Genomic DNA, 20,112 nt, shown 5'->3' with positions numbered 1-20,112 from the left:
TTTATATCTAGAAGCAGAAATAAAAAGCAGGCCCATACTTTTCTTACTGGAGAGGGGGGAGCCGGAGAACTGCTGGGAAGAGAAAGAGCCCATCAGAGCTTGCCAAGATGTACCTTTGCTTGGTTTCAGGATAAGGACCCCATCAGGAATCCCAAAGACCATGCCCTTGGCATTGATGGCTTCACATGTATAGGCTCCTTGGTCTGCCTCCTTCACATCCCGGATTATTAAGGTCCCATGGCCACCCTCACTCATCATCGAAACCCTACGAGGAAGAAGCAGAGGAGAAAACAAGACAGGAAAAAAGTCAACACGTCAGAAAATCCTCCAAAGTCGGGTCCCTCTTACAGCTCTATCTTTCCATACTTGGTAACTTCAGTGAAGACCCTGATAAAAATCACCCCCTGCTCTGCTCATCCTTCTTAGAAGTCTCTGAATTTACTGGGGCAGCCTGCAGTGCTGGCAAGAAGGGTTTACTAGTACATCAGAAGACAAATTTTATCTGGGATCCCTACTTAGCTGTCCATCTTTAGGTTTAATAAGCTGCAACTGTCACCTTATACTGAAAATATGAAATTCCATCTGAACAATTTCATTCCTAGTACGATGATAAAAAAAACCCCACAAATAAACTTTGGATGCTAATTCCATAACCAATCTGACTGTATCAAAATTTTTAATAAACTTGATTTCATGTCTGCTACTTCCACTAGGAGACCACTCTTTCATTCCATGCATCACCCTTTCTGTTAAAAAAATAGGGCTCTTAAATCTGCCCCCTTGGATCAGATCATCTGCTATAGCTGTTGAAAAGTTCAACACTGAAAGTGCAAAGTTCCTATTTTTAACTCCTCCTGCAAAATGATTGAAATTTTGTTGACTTTTTCCAAAACCATTTCCTCTGCCTCTTTTATCCCAGAAGGCTTTTATCAGGAAGTCTTGCTGGAACTGCCATTATCTTTGTTGAGGTTGAACTGGAAAAAACTTAGAGGTCCAGACTAAACACATACATCCCTTATTATGTTCCATTTATCCCTGAGGGAGACACCAATCCCCCCCCCCCTTTGTAGCTGGTCAAAGAAACCATGACCTGCATTTTTCACAATGTCTCCACAAAAATCAGCAAGAGATTTTATTTATAAGAACACACTTTTAATTCCATTTAATTTGTTTACTTTTAAAAACTCATTTTGGAGAGTTGTGGAGAGGGAGATTGCTGCTTCCTTAAATTACGGAACTGGAAAAAAAGAATCAACTCAAACTCATATTCATTATTACAACTCATAATCCCCCCTTTTTTTTTTTTTTACAAAACCGCGCAAGCGTTTTTAGCCCTGGCCGCGGCGGTAACAGCTCCGATGCTCATAGAATTCTATGAGCATCGGAGCTGTTACCGCCATGGCCAGCGCCAAAAATGCTAGCGCGGTTTTGTAAAAGGGAGGCTATATGTTGGACTTAGGGCTAACCCCGTGCTACACGGAAAATACTAACACCAGCTCTATGGAGGCGTTTGCATCTAGCGCATGCGGCATTGTAGTGCGCCCTAAAACTGCTAGCGCACCTTCGTAAAAGGAGCCTTTAATGTTTTCACTATGCAACAAAATGCAGCTAATTCAAAACACAGCAGCTCGTTTTATATTTAGGAAAAAAAGAGTTTTGAACATGTGTTAAGCTGGCGCTCAGATCATGATAGGATATGTTTTAAAGCGGCTTGTTTGGTTTTTAAGGGTTTTCATGGGTCTATACCTGAGGAGTTATTCTTGTGTTCAAATTTCTTTTCTAGCAAACTCTTGCAGAGAAAATGTAATATCCTTCATTCAAGTCTGTTCGCTTGAAACAGATTTTGGAGCCATCTTTCTTTCAAGGCAGCTTTAGTTTGGAATGCTATTCCAATGAAGGTCCAAACTCTCAGTTCTTATAATTTGTTCCGCCCCCACCTCAAATCTTTTATTTTACGTCGCACTTCGGGACCTCGTTGAAAGGGCAGAGGTGGTTACAGAAGTCTACAGAAGAGATTCAAAGGAAAATTCCCACACGCACAGCGCAGAGCGAGCAAAGCAAATTCCTTTACCTGTTACTGGTGGGAATGTGACCCCAGTTTAGTCTCCAGGTGATGATAGGGGTCGGAACGCCAACAGCCACACACGTAAAGCGGACCGTTTCACCGCGGGATGCCACCACGGCTTCTTCGGGGGGGGTGATTACTTGAGGAGAACCTGCGCGAGACCAAACACTCTGATTGTACAAAAGGAGCATTATACCATCCCCACTTCGCCCCTCTAAGCTCACCCTGCGTTTATGAAAGGCTTAAGACCAGCGGTCTGCATGACTGCAAGGACTCCCGCTTACTGATAGCAGATATAGGCCGAACGAGGTGTGAGAGCCGATTTCAGAGACTGTGATTTTGGTAGAAAAAATGGGGGAGGTCATTTTTTCTCCACTAATGCTAAGTACTTCACAGAAGTTTCAAGTTTATTAAAAATTTGATACACCACTTTATCAATTTATTTCAAGGTGGTTATACATTTTAAAATAGGGTAAAAACAATTAATACAAATTAACATAACTTTAACAAAAAAAAAAACATACGACAAAACTATACCATACTAGACTAGACAAACGTGTACGAGTGGGAAGAAAGGGTAGAACTACAATGATGAAAGAAAAGTAAGATATAAAGGGAGGGGTTAAAAACAAATAAGTCCAATACAAATGGACTCGTAAAAAATAAATAAATTTTTTTTAAATCCTTAAAAGGACATTTATACTTGAAAGGCATCTTTAAAAAGGAATGTCTTAAGAAAATATTTAAATTTCTCAAGATTAGCTATCTCTCTTAGAGCATTTGGTGCCGAATTCCAGAGGGTCGGTGCAACTACTGCAAATATAGTGTTTCTTCTAGTCCTGATATGATTCAGAGTCGGAATTGCTAATAAATTTTGCTCCGAGGAACGAAGAACACGCGATGTAGTGTGCGGTATCAAAAATGTATTAATATATTCTGGCTGTCCAGTGTTTCTTGTTTTAAAAGTCAATAATAGTGTTTTATAAATAACACGGTGATGGATGGGAAGCCATTGGGCTTTATCAGAATAGAGTTTACGTAGTACATAAGTTTGAAGCAAGGGGGCGCTCCTTCCCCGCAAGACCTTCATTTTTCTCTTTCTCCAAGCAGTTTAAAGAGAAAGCACAACTTATCCATCTATCAATTCACTTTTAATTGTAAACCACTGTGCTGTATTTCATGAATAAGGGAAGACAGAAGAAAAACCCAACTTTATTCGATATATGTGAGCTCCAGCTAAGAACCACCTTTGTTTACTGTAACTTTGGTGTCCGACTGTGCCTCCCCCCCCCCCCTTGGATGGCAGACAGATGAATTGCACAGTGTAACTCTGGTGTCTGATTCTGGCCTCCCCCCTTGGACAGCCAGATAGCCTGGATGCCACAGTATCACTCCTGGCGTCCGACTCTGGCCCTCCGCCCCCCCTCGGAGAGAAAGACAGCTGGATTGCCAGCAGGCGGCTTCGATGTCCAGGCCACAAGCCACATTTGGGTTTCCGAGGACCTCTGCTCGGATCAGCTTTAAGTGTGAATGGTTACAGCTCGGGCCTATTTTGGATGTCATCTCACTGTTTCCATTCTCAGGATGTCCCGCTAATCCACAACATTTACATAACATGACAGCAACCTGCCAAGGTAAAAACTTTCATTCCCAGGAGCATTCCAGGCATCACTATATCACTCACCGACTTGGCTTAACTATCCGAGACAGCAGGGTTTTCCGTGTAATCTGAGGTAGCAAAAAGGGCCGAGGCTGGTGGCATCTTACACATTGACCAATTGACTGAGGCATCAACTTTCGAGGGCAAAGCGAAGACCCGTTCTCGAAAATTTAGGCTACAATAAATGTCACCAGTTTTTTTCATTTCTGGTTCCATCAAAGTCGCACATTCATTTCATTTTAGCCACTTACTGACTAAAACAGTGTCTCTCAAACTCTGTGAACATAAGAATTGCCGCTGCTGGGTCAGTCCAGTGGTCCATCGTGGCCAGCAGTCTGCTCGCGCAGCGGCCCTTAGGTGAAAGACCAGCGCCCTAACTGAGAACCTGCGTACGTTCTGGTTCAGCCCCAAAGAAATTCCAGAATCTTACTTTATTTAAAAAAATTCCCTTCATAAGTATACACTAGAATAGATGACATGTACGTCGCGTACGCAAGCGTCTGTCAATGTTATGAGCGTCTGTGTGCGTAAGGATATAACCGCCCGGACAAGCATCATTCTTTGACGTGACTGGTCCTTGAAAACTAATAGCAAGTAATTTCATTTTTATTTTTTATGCAATGGTTATCCTAACTTGAGCAACAAAGCAATCAAGGCTTTATCTTTGCAAACTTGGATTTTCAGCTCTGACAGAAATTAAACGACTGCAGATGGTGGACGACGAAATGCGTGTTTGATTGTCGACTATCGAGCCGTAATTTGAGTCAATTTGCACTCAAAAACAAGCACATCCATCGCATTGATTAGCAAATTCTGTTCTATCTACTTTAGTTTCACCGTTGTTACAATTAGCCAGACATAGCTTAAAGAACTTTAAAGAACTCTCAAATTTAATTTTTTGTTGGTTTTGCAATTTTACAATTTCAATTATAATGTGTCGTGAAAAACATTTGCTCCGTTTAGTGTGCCGAAGTTAAAAAAAAAAAATTTGAGAGACACTGGAATAAAAAAAATCCAAAATATTTCAGTAGCTTTCTACTGTTTAGTGGCTGTTGATTTGCTGAGAGCGCTCTCTAAACCGGTACAACTCTGGAATCTCTTTCTAAACCAATGGCGCAGCCCAGAGGAATACAGAACTTGGAAATCAGTGCCCTGCATCCTGTCTTTTCTAAACTAGCCCCTCCAAAATATATCTACTCAAGAGGAGAGGAGGGACAAGGGAGACACTTGAAAGGTATTAATAGAGAAACAAATCTTTTCCAGAGAGAGAAAAAAAATGGTAAAACTAGAGGTTGCAGGGCGGCAGACTTAGGAGCAATTTTAGGAATTTTAGAGGGTGGTGGATGCCTGGAACGACGTCCCGAGGGAGGCGGTGGAGATGAAAAAGGTGACAGAATTTTTAAAAAGCGTGGGCCGAACACAGAGGATCTCTAATTAGAGAATAAATGGTATAAAACAAGCTACGGCCAGTACTGGGCGTCTCATATAGGGTGATTTGGTTTACGATGAGCTGGGGAGGGCTTCCATGGCAACTCCAGCAGTGGGAACTTAAAGACAGTACCGGGCGGATTTCTATGGTCTGTTACCCATCAATATCAAAGTAAAGACAATTTAAACAGGAATGTATAATGAGGGAGAATGTTGGGCAAACTGGATTAGACAATGACACGGGGACAAATTTTTCCCCGTCCCTGCGGGAACTCATTTTCCTGTCCCTGCCCCATTCCTGCAAGCTACGTCCTCATCTGCAAAGCCTCAAACGCTTTAAAATCCTAAGTAGCAACATTCCAGAGCTCAGATTGTGATGTCATAATGCCTCATTCCACCAATGCCTAAGCTCCGTCCCTCAAACCCTTTAAAATCCTAAGTAGCAACATTCTAGAGCTCAGATTGTGATGTCATAATGCCTCATTCCACCAATGCCTAAGCTCCGTCCTCATCCGCACAAGCCTCAAACGCTTTAAAATCCTAAGTAGCAACATTCTAGAGCTCAGATTGTGATGTCATAATGCCTCATTCCACCAATGCCTAAGCTCCGTCCCTCAAACCCTTTAAAATCCTAAGTGTCCAAGGCTTGTGCGGTTAAGACAGAGCTTACAGAAATGGAGCAGGAGCAGGGACAGGGACAGCGACCAAACTCGCAGGGATGGGGAAACTGAGTTCCTGCATGGACGGGGTGGGCCGTTCATGTCTTTATCTGCTGTCATGTGCTATGTTACTAAGTTAAAACCAAGTACAAAGTGTTCTACTACGTATAAGAAAATCCCAGAATGGAGAGTCCAGATTAACCTACAAGCCTGCAATATCTTAGCTGGTCCCCTCTGCAAAAACACCACCCCACGAGTCCTATTTTCAGCAATGTCTTCTAGACAGGAGAAGAGTACACAAAGTCTCAGCACTGTCCATTTACATAATCTGTGTACGGGGTTTACAGTTCTGTGATAGACTTATGTGGCTTCTACCAAGGACACAGAAGATGATTTTCGGAGCAAGCTGGAATAATTTGAGAAGTTGCTTCTGGTTTCAGAATGCAAAGATGTCACCTCAACCCAACGTGACGACCCTGCGCCCATCGCCATCTCTCCAGGAATAAACACGCACTGCCGGGGAAGGGTACATGCAACAGACTTTTAAACAGAAGGAGACGCACATTTCCATAGACGGGTCATTCTCATCCCTGCAGCCGACGTCCGGAGCGGCCCTAGGCCGAACTAAAAACGACGCTGACCGTATCTGCGTTTTCAAGACTTACTGCAGCCCACTTCATCTGTGCGGTCCGGGCAGTCGGCCTCGTCGTCGCACTGGTAGCTTGCAGGGATACAGGTGCGAGACGTCACACAGGTGAACTGGTCAGGGGCACAGGTGTCACCGGGGCTCTTGGTGGCTGCGAAGAAAAAGCAGAGGAAGGGAGGAAGTCAGTGGTGTTACAAATCGCCTTCTTTCCTTCCCTTCTGACTAGAGGTCCTAAGTGAGTTACAACATTGAAAAAAAACAGGGAAGAACTACAATTTAATATTTTTAGAGTGCAGGAGAGAACCATAAATGGAAATAACAAACCAATGTTACATTTTATTTTTTTTTTAAACATTTTTAATCCGCTTTTATCCATGGCGGCTCACAGTATTACATACATGTTTCAAAATCTGCACAACATAAGATCCCCTCTATCAGCAAAAAAACATCTCAACCTACAAATTACATCTCAACCGCTCATTCACTACGTTACGTCAATAAAGCAGCAGAAATCTAATAACCTGCAGAAAAGATGATATTCAGAAAATAAAGTATTAACTCAAGAAGCAGAATATTAGATTAAAAAATGGGTCTTAAGCAACTTTCTAAAGCAATAGATTTCTACAAAACCGTAAGGGATTAATTATATCCAATTCTTTAATATTTACCTAAAACTCCTTCAAAAAAGAATTGCTAATCTTAAATATAATGCCAAAAAATATTTTTTATAAATACATAGTAATCAGTATAAAGTGCAAGCACAGGATACTTCCAGTTCATCAAACATAAATCATCAATATATCCTCCCTCTTTACCAATAAATATAGTAATAAAAACCAGTCCATAGGATACTCGAGAGAGTCCAGAGAAGAGCAACAAAAATGATAAAGGGCATGGAGAACCTTCCATATGCTGAGAGGCTGGAGAAGCTGGGGCTCTTTTCCCTGGAAAAGCGGAGATTTAGAGGTGATATGATAGAAACTTATAAGATCATGAAGGGTATAGTGAAGGTAGACAGAGACAGATTCTTCAGACTGGCAGGGACAACAAAAACTAGAGGACACTCAAAAAAATTGAAGGGAGATAGGTTCAGAACAAATGCTAGGAAGTTCTTCTTCACCCAGAGGGTGGTGGACACCTGGAATGCGCTTCCAGAGGGGGTGGTTGAGCAGAGTACGGTTTTGGGTTTCAAAAAGGGATTGGACGAGTTCCTGGAGGGAAAGGGAATCCAGGGGTACAATTAGAGGTTACTATACAAGACAAAATGCTCTTGAGTAATACATCACTACAGGTCATTGACCTGGGGGGCCGCCGCGGGAGCGGATTGCTGGGCATGATGGACCTATGGTCTGACTCGGCAGAGGCCATGCTTATGTGCTTATGAGCGGAGAACTTATGTCTTCTGGAATTGTCGTGTCGTCCTGGGCTCAGCTGCAGATTCTAAAGTGCTAAGTGCTCCCAAACAAAAAATTAAAATTAAAAAAATTAAAAAATCCAAAATTAAAAAAAAAAAAAAATCAGTATCCAAGATCATTAATCCAACAGTCCATGCTCAGTTCATCAATTCAAACAACTGAAGCGATTGATATTATCAAATTCCAACAACTTCATCCCGGTAATTATTTGACACCATACGTGTTTCCCCTTCAGCTTTGTCAAGAGCACTTTTTAAACAACATACAGCCTCATTGGAACAGAGTCCCTTACAGGACATCCAATGCTCTCAATACTATATTTATTGGTAGAGAGGGAGGGTATATTGATGATTTATGTTTGATGAACTGGAAGTATCCTGTGCTTGCACTTACACTGATTATTATGTATTTATAAAAAGTATTTTATGGCATTATATTTAAGATTAACAATTCTTTTTTGCAGAAGTTTTACCAGACAATGCGTGCCACATAAATGGTCCAGCTATAGGGAAACGTGAATTTTTGGTCCACACATATCGTAAAATATTCCCCTTTGATGCATCTTAACAACCAACAATTCTGTGACCTCAGCGTCCTTGGCGGAGTATATAGTGTTAGGCCTTTCGCCAAATAATTCAGCAGGATGTCACATAACACCTTGTTGGACAAGTTTCCAAACTCCGAATTGGATACGAAATAAAATTGGCAACCGGTGCAATCTTTTTAAAACAGGTGTAATGGGTTCGTTTCGAGATACTCCAACCAATAGCCGGGCAGCCCTGCCAGTTGAATACGTCCTCTGCCTGACCCCTCCCCCCCCCACCACCACCGGTACAGTTTGAGCAGCACAGAAGATGGTGGTTTGCTTCCAGTCACCGACACCAGCACTCCCCGCTTATGAACAGGAAGTGCACCATCAACTTCCCCGCTGCTCATGGGACTTGGACATCCCCACTAGCGACACCAACCTTGCTGTTAGGAGGGCGTGGACCTCCAAACGGATGGGCTACCCCACTGGTCCTCCTGAGGACCAATCAGGGCTGATGAGATGAGTTGGGCTGGGCTCTCACCTCTTAGTCAGCTCTCCCCCTGATGACTCAACAATAAAAAAAAAGGAGAAAATGCTCATTAAGCCAAGCGACTCGAAGTCCCTCATGTAAACACTTACGGCAGTTTATCTCGTCTGATCTGTCCCCACAGTCGTCGTCTCCATCGCATCTCCACAGCTTCAAGGCACAGCGTCCGTTGCGACACTTGAATTCATTGGGCTCACACGGAGAGGTGGTACCTGCACAAAGCAGAGAGGACCAGTTCAGCTTTAAAATGAACTGACGTGTTCCAACCACAAGGCAACGTTGTGGACGTACTGGACTGTGTGGCTGAGTGTGTCGTGAAGCGACTCACTTTTGAGCTACACCCATCCCTTCAGGAAGTGGCGAAACAGTCAGGATATCAATACCATTGTTGCAGCTGTCTGGGTCTCGCCGCATCTGGGTAGGTAGAACAAGAGGTGTAAGAAGGGGCAGTGGCGCTCCGTCCCCGCTTCCCCCTTTCCCCAGACCTTTTTAACGTCTCCAGTGGAAGCATCATGCTGCCCATGTTGGTATTGGCTCGCCCTATGAGGTCATTTCCTATGTGCAGGTCTGGGAAGTGACATCAGAGAGCGCGCAGATGCCACACGGGCAGCAACCTCGCATCGGAAAAGTAAAAAAAGGTACGGGGGGAAGGGAAGAGCTGTGTGCAGTCGACGCACCCTTAGGAAGACTGTGCTCGGGGGGGGAGGAACACCCCCCTGCTCCCTCCTTACTACGCCATTGGGTAGAGCCGATGTTCAAGCCATCGTGCTGTGGCTTTCTTCAGGGTATGCTGTGAGAAGCGGCGAGACCCGGACAACTGCGACAATCAAGACGCCAGTCGCAGAAGCCTAAGAGGACAGGATGTCAACACATTTACCTGCTTCTCCCAGTGGGTAGGAGGGATGGCCTCAAATCTTTACTGCTGTAGCGCCAATAGGGAAGCCCTCTGCCAAGTAGACTGGCTTTGGGCCTGCATGGGGTTAATTCATTAGCCAAAAACAAGAAAGAAACTGCAGATGGGAATGTACAAGGACGTCAGCTCAGAAGGAGAATTTTTCGCAGCAGATTTGAAAATTTTGATGACCATGTTACGACGTTGTTTTCCGCTTCGCTCTCTGCATGTGATACATTGGACATCTTGGACCCCTGAGGAAGGAGTGTCTCTCCGAAACACGGACCGTGTAGGGTCCGTATTCCATGTATATGAGAGCCATTTTTAAAGGATTATAAACTGATATGTTTTTTTATAATAAAGGTTCCTGTCCTTGGACATCGCCATCTGCAGATTCTTTCTCGTTTTTGGTGTTCGCCTTTTACTGTAGACTCATTGGATTTTTCTTTCTTTTAATTTATAACATTTTATTGAAGGAAATAATGTAATACAAATAGATTTCATTTCAAATAAATTACAAATATCATATTTACATAAATATTTCTAGCATTCCTTCAAAATAAATTTTCATATGACCCTAATCAACCCCCCCCATCCCCTCACTTCCCCTCCCCCTTTCCCTCATTCTCCCCCCCTTTGTAATGTATAACATTTTATTGAAGGAATTATACAAATATACAAGTTTACAACAATATGATACAAATTAACTTATAACAATTAAATTCATAAAAATATTTGCCAAACATTGTTCTATTATTCCTCCAAAATATATTTTCTACTATAAACCTCAATGCATTCTTAAATTTAAACCTTTTTTAATTCCTCAATTCCCTCTTCCTCCCTTCCCAACCCCCCCTTAATTATGTGTAAACCTTTTATCAAAGAAATAAAATAATCCAAACTACTAAACCAAAAACTAAACCCTCCCAAAATAATCCAAAAACTAAACCCCCCCCCAACCCAAATGGAAGTTGGCAAAAATAAAGAATAATAAAATAATGAACTGGAAATTTAAATAAATCATCCTTCATCAGCCAGGCATCAAGAACTTCCATCTGCGGCCCGACAACCTTAATTTCATCGTTCTTTCATCTGTTGACCATCATCTCCTTTCCACCTCTCAAGGAGTTCTCGGCCCGGTATTTTGAATGTGTCTATAAATACAGGTATTATAATACATACTCGTATCTGACCAGGTACATCTGCCCCACTCTTAGGAAGCATTAAGATTCTCCATTCCAATTGGGCTTTCTTCCCTTTTCCACACACACACACACACACACAAAAAAACGGATAAACACAAATGCTGCAACCAGCAAACAGTTTCCCCCTTTTTTCAATGGCTTAACTTAAAACGGTCACTTTTTCATTCTTACTTTCCCACCAGACCTGCTCGATATGAAGCAAAAATAGCTCTCGGATCTCAATTTTAAAGGCCACCTGGTAATTTGGGGGGGGCCATATGCAGGGACTCGCTGCTGGGCCTCATTTGCATAAATCAGGAGGGGCTGAAATAGACCAGGTGCAAAAAGCATGGACAGGCTATTATGCATGGCTACTCAGCTGAGACTTTCGTCACACAATGGTTCAGTTTCCTGGTTTTTTCATAGTTAATTCAGAAAGAAATCTTGACAGGGTATGACTTGCCTAAACCCTGTGTACCCCCTTTTTTTTTTTTTTTAGTTCAATGATTTTATTGAATGTTATAGGAATTATAAACAGAAAGCAGTTCAAACATATAGAATCATAATAAAAATCATGTATCAAATATTTGTATCTACAATCATTTGAATAAAACTAGATTAATGAAAAGGATCCAGAGTATCTGGAACTGCTTAGAAAAGGAACAGAAGAAGACAGAGAAGCAGGAGGGATAAGAGAAAGAGAGAGAAAGATAAAGGAAGAGAGAGAGAATGAGAAATAGAGAGAGATAGAGAGAGAGAAAGAGAGAGGCAGAAGTGTCTATAGAGCAGAACGAACATATGAGTCTAAGAATGGCCAAGGTGATTTGTTTCGTGTCAAGTTTGTGGAAGATCGAGAAAACAATTTCTTCTCATATGCATAAGATTCAAATTTGTGGTACATACTTAAAGAGTTCCACCAAAAAGTGTAATCTAGTAATGAGGATGATTTCCAGTTTTTCAGAATATGCATTAGAGCTGTCACGAACATGGTGTCAATGAGTTTAGGCGGGCAATTTGATTGTGCAAAACATGGGTGTTGGGAACGAAGAATTATAATATCCATGGAGATCACTTCTGAACATTTAGTGATAGATTTTATGGTATCCCAAATACGAAGCCAAAGGACATGAACCATATTGCAGTGGAAAAGCATGTGATCGAGAGTTCCGGGTGCTTTCAGACAGTTCCAACAGGTAGAATCTTGTTGTAGATTCGCTTTCCACTTACGATATGGAGTCCATACTGCATTCCACATAACAAAGTACATTGATTGTGAAACTCTGGATGATAAAAGAGGACGATTTGTGGAAGACCAGAAGAGTTCCCAATCTATTTCAGAAAGCGTGGTTTTCAAAATAGAGTCCCAATGGTTCATAGATTGAGTTGAAAAAGTGAAGAAGTGATCTCTTAGTATACCATAAAAAAGAGATATTGTCTTACCCTTCATTAAAGCCAGAGTAGACCAATGACGAACAGTATGAATAGAGGTCATAAAATCAGGGCGGATATGTATATTATCTAATATTCCAGTAAGCATAAGCCATTGTGATCGTATAGAGGATGGGAGTGAGTATGTGGAACGGAAAATATCAAAGGGGACAAAAGAATTAGTGGAGATCAATTGATTAACAAACCACACACCCGCCCGCTGCCACCTTTTCCATGAGAGGGATCTTCCGTTGATCTGAATTTTAGAGTTATTCCAAAGGGACATGAGTGGGCCTTCATCAGCGTGAATTTCAGCTGCTGCATCTAATAGGCGTAAAGCATGCTGCGTTGCACATAATAAAGAATACCTTCTCAAGTGTCTAGGTATTGACACTGTAAGAAAGCACGAGACGTGTAGTGGTGTACATAAAAAGCGTTCCATTTCAAACCATGCTGGTTGATCTTGAGGGTTCGAATCAACTATCCACTGAGCTCCATATTTGGCTAATGATGCAATATAATAGTAATAAAAATCTGGTAGATTTAAGCCGCCATTAATCTTAGAGGCCTTCAGCTTGGCGAGAGCAATACGAGGTTTTTTCTTGTTCCAAATAAATTCAGAAATTTTCATATTAAGCCAATGAAAGAATTTTTTCCGGCATAAAAGGGGAAGCATAGAAAGAATGTAATTAATTTGTGGAGCCAGAGTCATTTTAATGGAGGCTATTCTACCCCACCAGGACAGATAAAGCGGAGACCAACGTGTTGTAGTATTTAAAATTAAATTTTTGATTTTGGATATGTTAAGATCCTGAGCATGATCTGGATCTTTATGAATTAGGATTCCCAGATATTTCACAGCTCCTTGTGACCATGGAAAAGAGAAGTGAGCTAGATCTGAGAAGGAAATATGGTCATTAAGAGGAAAGATCTCCGACTTCTCCCAATTGACAGAGTATCCCGAGAGGCGAGAATATTGGGAAACTATGTAAATGAGATGGGGTAGAGAGAAAAGGGGATCTCTGAGAAAGAGGAGAACGTCATCGGCATAAGCTGCTAATTTAATGTCTCGATTGGATGAGGGAATACCTTTTATTAGGGAACACTGTCGGATAGCAGATAATAAAGGTTCCAATGCTATATCAAATAATAATGGTGAAAGGGGACAGCCTTGACGGGTACCTCTGTAAAGGGAAAATCTATTAGAGAGAGAGTTATTAATCAGGATACGGGCCGTGGGTTGACGATATAATGTTTCTATCCAATTTGTGAAAAAGGAACCAAAGTTGTACCATTTCAGTACTCGGAATAAGAAAGGCCACTCCACTCGGTCAAATTTGGATTACAAAATCATGGCGAAAATTTTATCACTAAGACTTAACACAGTGATCCCAACCCTCATACATAAAGATCAAACAGGATTCATCAAACAAAGATATATAGGAGATAATATACGTTTATTTCATCATATAAATGCTCACGCTAAAACAATGTCTGAGCCTGTGATTGGCCTGGCCATCGATGCTGAAAAACCCTGTGTACTCCTGACAGAATTCTGCACAACTGCACAGCTCAGAATTTGCACAGAATTTTGTACAAGCTTTCCATTCTACACCTGTTCCCCTCCTCCTCCTCCTCCATGTGGATCTGGTCTCTCTCCCTCCGACCGACTCCCCACCATGAGATCCGACATACCTACAAGCCTCCCAAAGAAGCAGCAGTGGTGGCAGTCGGCCAGCAGAGGAAGTGCTGTGCACAGGCAGCTTGCAGCCGGCTCTGCCAGGGCATTCCCTCTGCCACATCATTTCCTGTTGATGGATGACACGGCAGAGGGAAGGCCCCGTCAGGGATGGCCGCGAGCAACCAGTTCACAGTGCTGCGTGGCTGCTGCCGCCACTACTTCTGATCTGGGACGCCCGCAGGTATGTTGGATCTCACAGAGTGGGGGAGTCGGTCGGTCAGAGAGAGGCCAGACCTGCATGGGAGAGGGAGAATGGATGTTAGACCACAATTTGGGGGGGGGGAGGAGGAACATGGATATTAGGCCCATGGGTGGAGGAAGATATCCTGGACTGCAAGTAGGGGGGTAGAGGGAGGCACATGGATGTTGGACTGAAGTGGGGGGGGGGAGGGGACATGGATGCTAAACCTGCAGAGAGAGGAGGAAATGGGAGGGGTCATGGATGATGGACCAGTAAGTAGAGGGGAAAGGGTATGAGAAGGAACCCTAGGCCAGAAAGGGGGGTGTGAGAAGGAAGAGATGCTTGATCGTAGAGAGAGGGGGAGAGAGAAAGAGATGCCAGACTATGGAGAATGGGGAAGGGATTCAGAGTGCAAGTGAGAGAGATGGTGAGTGGGGTAAGGTGACATGGATGCTGGACCCACAAGGGTGGGGGGCGGGGTTTGAGGTTGGTAGAGAGAATGACTAAGACCGGAAACTGGGTGGGAAGGGAGGAAGAGATTCTTAGCTAGTGGAGAGAGGGAGAGAGAGATGCCAGACTATGGGGGCCAAGGAGGGGATTCAGGGTGCAAGTGAGAAAGTGGGTGGGATTTACTGGGAGACAGAGCTGCAGTTGGAGTGAGAGAGGGAACTGAGGAGGTTGGAACCCGAGAGAGGGAAAGGCAGGAAGGAATTTCAGGCTTCAGGAAAGGAGAATTCTACGCAAAACCGTACAAATAAACTTTGCAGAATTTTGAAATACTGTGTGCAGAATTGTCAACATTTTCTCACAGAATTCTGCCAGGTGGACCCTGTGCCACTAGGCAATAGGACAGTCACCCACCTACTAATATTATGACCTGATGACTTTGCCCACAGGAAACTCCCATTCTGGGCTCCGCCATCTTCATTCTCCGCGCACTCGGCTGCAAAACCTCTTCCTTACCACAGTTGAGTTCATCTTCTCCGTCTCGGCAGTCTCTCTCGCCATCACACAAATAATCCCGTGGAATGCACTGCCCGTTGGGGCATCGAGCTTCATCTCTGCGGCAGGGTCGGTCCTCGAGGACAGGAGGCGGCTTGGGGGTGGTCCTCCTAGGTGGTGTGGTAGGAGGAGCCCTCCTGGTGCTGGTGACGACAGCTGGGACGGTGGTTGCAACCCTGGTGGTGAACGGCGCTACGGTTGGCCTCAAAGAGGCAGGAGTGGTAAATGGCGCTGTTTACGAATGAGAAGGTTAGAAAAAAAAATGCATTTAAGAAACAAATATGGCTTAAACTACCCGATAATTACTTCACATTATTTTATTAGCGACTGCCACCATCGTTCACAATTCTGTTTTCTCCCTCCTCCTGGTCTCCCACTGCCACAATCTAAACTTCAGCTTATTCTTCAGATGATTCATTGCAAATTGAATTTACATCTAAAATCCTGGGCTTCCTCTTGGATTCTACGCTTTCTCTCTCTTCTCAAGTTAGTAATGTAATGAAAAAAGGTTTTCTTAGACTTAGGATACTTAAACGCAAGACTTGCTCGTCATTATTTGATCGTTATCGGCGTTTGTTTGTTATCTTTTATGCGGTTAGCTTTAGACCTTAACCACCACGGACACCTGAGGAAGGCGTGTTAACCGAAACACGGACCGTGTCGGGTCCCTTGGTTAGCTATAAGGTTGTATATGTTACTGCAATTTTATTAATAAACAACACCTACATCTTGTACATTATCTGTAGTTTGTTTGTTGTTTTCTGCCTGCTGTTGTTTCACTGCAGACCACGTTGGTTTTTCCCCCCCTTTTTTTGTGTATCCTCATTACTTAAACGGGTTCGCCATTTATTTTACCAACAACTTTTGGCAGATTTGGGTCAGGCGTTTATTTTATCACATTGGATTATGCTAATTCTCTTTAGGTTTGTCTACATAAGTACAACCTGTAAAGGCTGCAATTTATTCAGAATACTGCAGCAAAACTGATATTTGGAAAGCATAAATACGATCGCGTTATCCCTTTATTTAGGGTACTTGTTTGGAAGAATTCAATTCAAATGCACTTGTGCGATATTTAAAATTTTGCATGGGATGTTTTTTCCTCCTTTAATTCCTGTCTTTTTCAATTCCTGCCTACCATCTCGCTCACGAAGTATTCAGAAATGCAATCTTGGCTTCCCCTACTGTCAAGAGAATCAAAACTATGTCCAACTTCTGTCGATCTTTTGCTTTCTCATCTGCAAAAATTTGGAATGAGCTTCCATCAGAGATTAGATTACTTTCGCAATTAACCACTTTTCGGAAAATGTTAAAAACTTTATTGATTTCAGAAATCTCTTAACGGGATTCGTTTATCCCAAATTAATATTTGGAGTAGAAATTATTCTTACTCTTTATTAAAACTAGGAAATCGAGCCCTTTTTCTGAGGGATGAATCGGTTCTTCAATGTGAACCGCCTAGAAGTTGCACGATTATGGCGGTATAGAAGAATAAAGTTATTATTATTATATAAAACTAAAGACTGGATTGGTGCTTTTCAGCTTATTCTTATCCCCGTCTCTAGAACTTGCACCTTATTTTGCTAGGCCAGACAGCTTTCGCTCAGGAAAAACATTCCAAATCCCAAGCAAGGACTCCCTCCTTCAGTGTGTGAATCCTCCTTAATTTGTGTGAATCCCAACAACATTACATTAGGGACTTCTATTCCGCCTATACCTTGCAGTTCAAGGCGGATTACAAAAGAGCTAATTGGACATTTCCAGTGAAGTTGCAACAGTTTTGGGTTTTTTTGGTTACAAGGGAGGAGAGGTAGCTGGATTAATTCCGGAAGAACTTGCAAATTGGATACTAAATTGACTGTACGTTACTGTGTGATAACACAAATAGATTACAGTTGGAGTACAAATAAGATTACGTTACATTTCAGGGATCTGAATACTTGGTTGGTGTTTTGGGGAGGAAGAGATTATTTAAGTGGAGGTTTTGGGGGGGAATTTATCTAGGAGGAGGGGGAAGGGTTGGGTTAAGATATCTGGATAAATTTTTTGAAAAGTAGGGTTTTGATTTATTTTCGAAAAGTTTTGAAGTCGCCCGTTGCCGTCAACAGGTTGGAGATGCAGTGGTTGAGTTTTGCTGCTTGCGTCGCCAGAAGGTTATCAAACATCTTTTTGCGCTGAGTGCCCTTGAGCGGAGGGAAGGCAAAAGGGTTCGGAGTTCTTCTTTGTCTTGAGGTGAGGATCTGGTTTAGGCGGTTGTTTAGATGGGGGGGGGGGGGGCGGAGCCGTTTAATGCTTTGAATAATAGACAGTAGAATTCCTGTGGCTGCCCTCCATCCTCAAGTCTCCCTCTCTTCAAAGCAGGACTTTTCACTATTACATCAGTTTCATATCAACATAAAATATGAGAGAACAGAAAACCTTTAAGGTCTAGTTGGTTGGGGGGGGGGGTTTGGGGAGGGGGTTTGCAGGTGGAGTGAGATAATGTTCTGAGTTTTGGTTTGGTTTTCTTGGTATGTTGACTGTTAAAACATCCTGGGGCTCATGTTAAAATGTCTAAATACTAAAACAGAAAGTGGATAAATATTTAGTCTGTCCAATTTCATTCCTGATGTGATGCCAGAACACACAGCTGATGTCCAGTTTTCCCCTCACTCCTTTGCAACTAGGGATGCTGCGCCTACCCAAGGATCTCTCAAATTCTGGCTTTGGTTTTGAGGAAGCAGCAATCGCAGACTCTGGGTGTCTCAACTACTGCTCAGCGGCAACTCCTACTGGGTTAATTAGGGTAGACGAGTTCTGGGCTGCCAATTAAGGGCCATCGCTGTAGTGGCTGGGTTAAAGATCATAAAAAGATGACTCAGGGAACCGGTGTCCAACCTGACCACTTCGAACTGTGCTGGAGAAAGCCGTCTCGTCAAAAAGCACAGCAAATACGAAACGTTCATTTCTGCTTAACAAACAGGAATTCGGAATGAAGTAAGATGGTCATCACGCGACTCCATTTACAAAAAGTAAATATAAGAGAGAAAATATATATCAAAAGTAAATCCTCACTCACAAAAATATTCTAGTCCAAGAGAACTTAGTAAAATAAAATGAATTAAATAAATATATATGTGCTCAGTGACGTGAACAGATCTGGAAGCCACTAGAAGGCTGGTAGAAGTTCAGCTCATAACATCATTGCACATGCCCTCCTTACCTCCATCGTGAAGAGGAATCTTAATCAGAGTATATAATAAAATAAAAGCCAGAGAAGAGCGAGTAAGATGGTTAAGGGGTTGGAGGAGCTGCCGTACAGCGAAAGATTAGAGAAACTGGGCCTTTTCTCCCTTAAACAGAGGAGATTGAGAGGAGACATGATTGAAACATTCAAGGTACTGAAGGGAATAGACTTAGTAGATAAAGACAGGTTGTTCACCCTCTCCAAGGTAGGGAGAACGAGAGGGCACTCTCTAAAGTTGAAAGGGGATAGATTCCGTACAAATGTAAGGAAGTTCTTCTTCACCCAGAGAGTGGTAGAAAACTGGAACGATCTTCCGGAGTCTGTCATAGGGGAAAACACCCTCCAGGGACTCAAGACAAAGTAGATAAAGACAGACTGTTCACACTCTTCAAGATAGAAAGAACGAGAGGACACTCTCTAAAGCTGAAAGGTGATGGATTACGTACAAATGTAAGGAAGTTCTTCTTCACCCAGAGAATGGTAGAAAGCTGGAACACTCTTCCGGAGTCTGTCATAGGGGAAAACACCCTCCAGGGATTCAAGACAAAATTAGACAAGCTCCTGCTGAACCGGAACGTACTCAGGTAGGGCTGGTCTCAGTTAGGGCGCTGGTTTTTGACCAAAGGGCCGCCGCGTGAGCGGACTGCTGGGCACGATGGACCACTCTTCTGACCCAGCAGCAGCAATTCTTATGTTCTTATTAAGTTACTTATCTCAATCTTTGCAGTTCTCGAGACAGGCGGTGCTGAAGCATAAAATGCAATGAAGTCCTTAACCAGCTGGCATAAAAATGTGTGTGTGTCAAATTCCCCCCCCCCCAAAAAAAAAAAAATCCATAGTGAAATTCAAAAAGAGTGATCCAAAATCAAAAAAACCACAAAAATCAAAATTAAATCAATAAAAATCCATATAGTCCATGCGTATGCAGCAAATCCAAACTCTGCTTCCTCTACAGGACGCCCACATGTGATTCTCAAAAGCCGCTCAGGCGGCTTCTGAGACTGGGCGTCGTATACAGAATCGAGATTAAATGAGATTGATGTGATTGAGTAACAACAATCGGAACGATGCCAATCAGTGAGTCCAATATTCAGTGGCACAATGTGAAGTACCACTGAGAATCTGGATAGTGCTGGGGCAATCTGAGGGCTGAACAGAGGAGGAGGCATGAGCAAGTACTAGCACACACAGGGCAGAAAGCAAGCTCTCCTAACTGGAAATGGATTGGTTGGGCATTGGTTTGGCATTCTTGGTGAATATCCAGTGTTTAGCAAATGCTTCCTATATTTCTCACATTTCCTTTGCTCCAATGAAGACCCCTTTGGTGTCCTCTCATCTAACATCTTACCACAGTTGCTTTCGTCCGATTCATCTGCGCAGTCCGGTCTGCGATCACAGTGTTGCATAATAGGGATGCACTCGCCACTTTCGCAGTGAAATTCATCAGCACCACATCTGGTTACTTCTTTAAAAAAAAAAAAAAAAGTGAAAACAAATTGAAAAGCACAA

The 20,112-nt window shown here is 42.8% G+C and overlaps 1 protein-coding gene across 14 annotated transcripts in view; it reads right to left on the bottom strand.

Moving 5' to 3' along the window:
* The window catches only part of HSPG2 (heparan sulfate proteoglycan 2), a 332,003-nt gene that overhangs the window by 181,312 nt on the left and 130,579 nt on the right, over positions 1 to 20,112 (bottom strand). For 13 of the 14 annotated variants that reach the window (XM_033922874.1, XM_033922879.1, XM_033922877.1 and 10 more), the window contains 6 exons: positions 19,952 to 20,068; positions 15,339 to 15,608; positions 9,042 to 9,161; positions 6,478 to 6,609; positions 2,072 to 2,216; positions 114 to 265 (listed from right to left, as the gene is read on the bottom strand). In XM_033922874.1, coding sequence (XP_033778765.1) covers positions 114 to 265; positions 2,072 to 2,216; positions 6,478 to 6,609; positions 9,042 to 9,161; positions 15,339 to 15,608; positions 19,952 to 20,068 — 936 coding nt within the window. The remainder of the gene's footprint in view (positions 1 to 113; positions 266 to 2,071; positions 2,217 to 6,477; positions 6,610 to 9,041; positions 9,162 to 15,338; positions 15,609 to 19,951; positions 20,069 to 20,112) is intronic. The other variant, XM_033922875.1, reaches the window with a different exon arrangement.

Source organism: Geotrypetes seraphini, chromosome 15 (assembly GCF_902459505.1).
Source record: "Geotrypetes seraphini chromosome 15, aGeoSer1.1, whole genome shotgun sequence".
Taxonomy (NCBI): Eukaryota; Metazoa; Chordata; class Amphibia; order Gymnophiona; family Dermophiidae; genus Geotrypetes; species Geotrypetes seraphini.
Note: the sequence above shows the minus strand (reverse complement) of the source record. Positions and strands in the feature narration are given on the sequence as shown.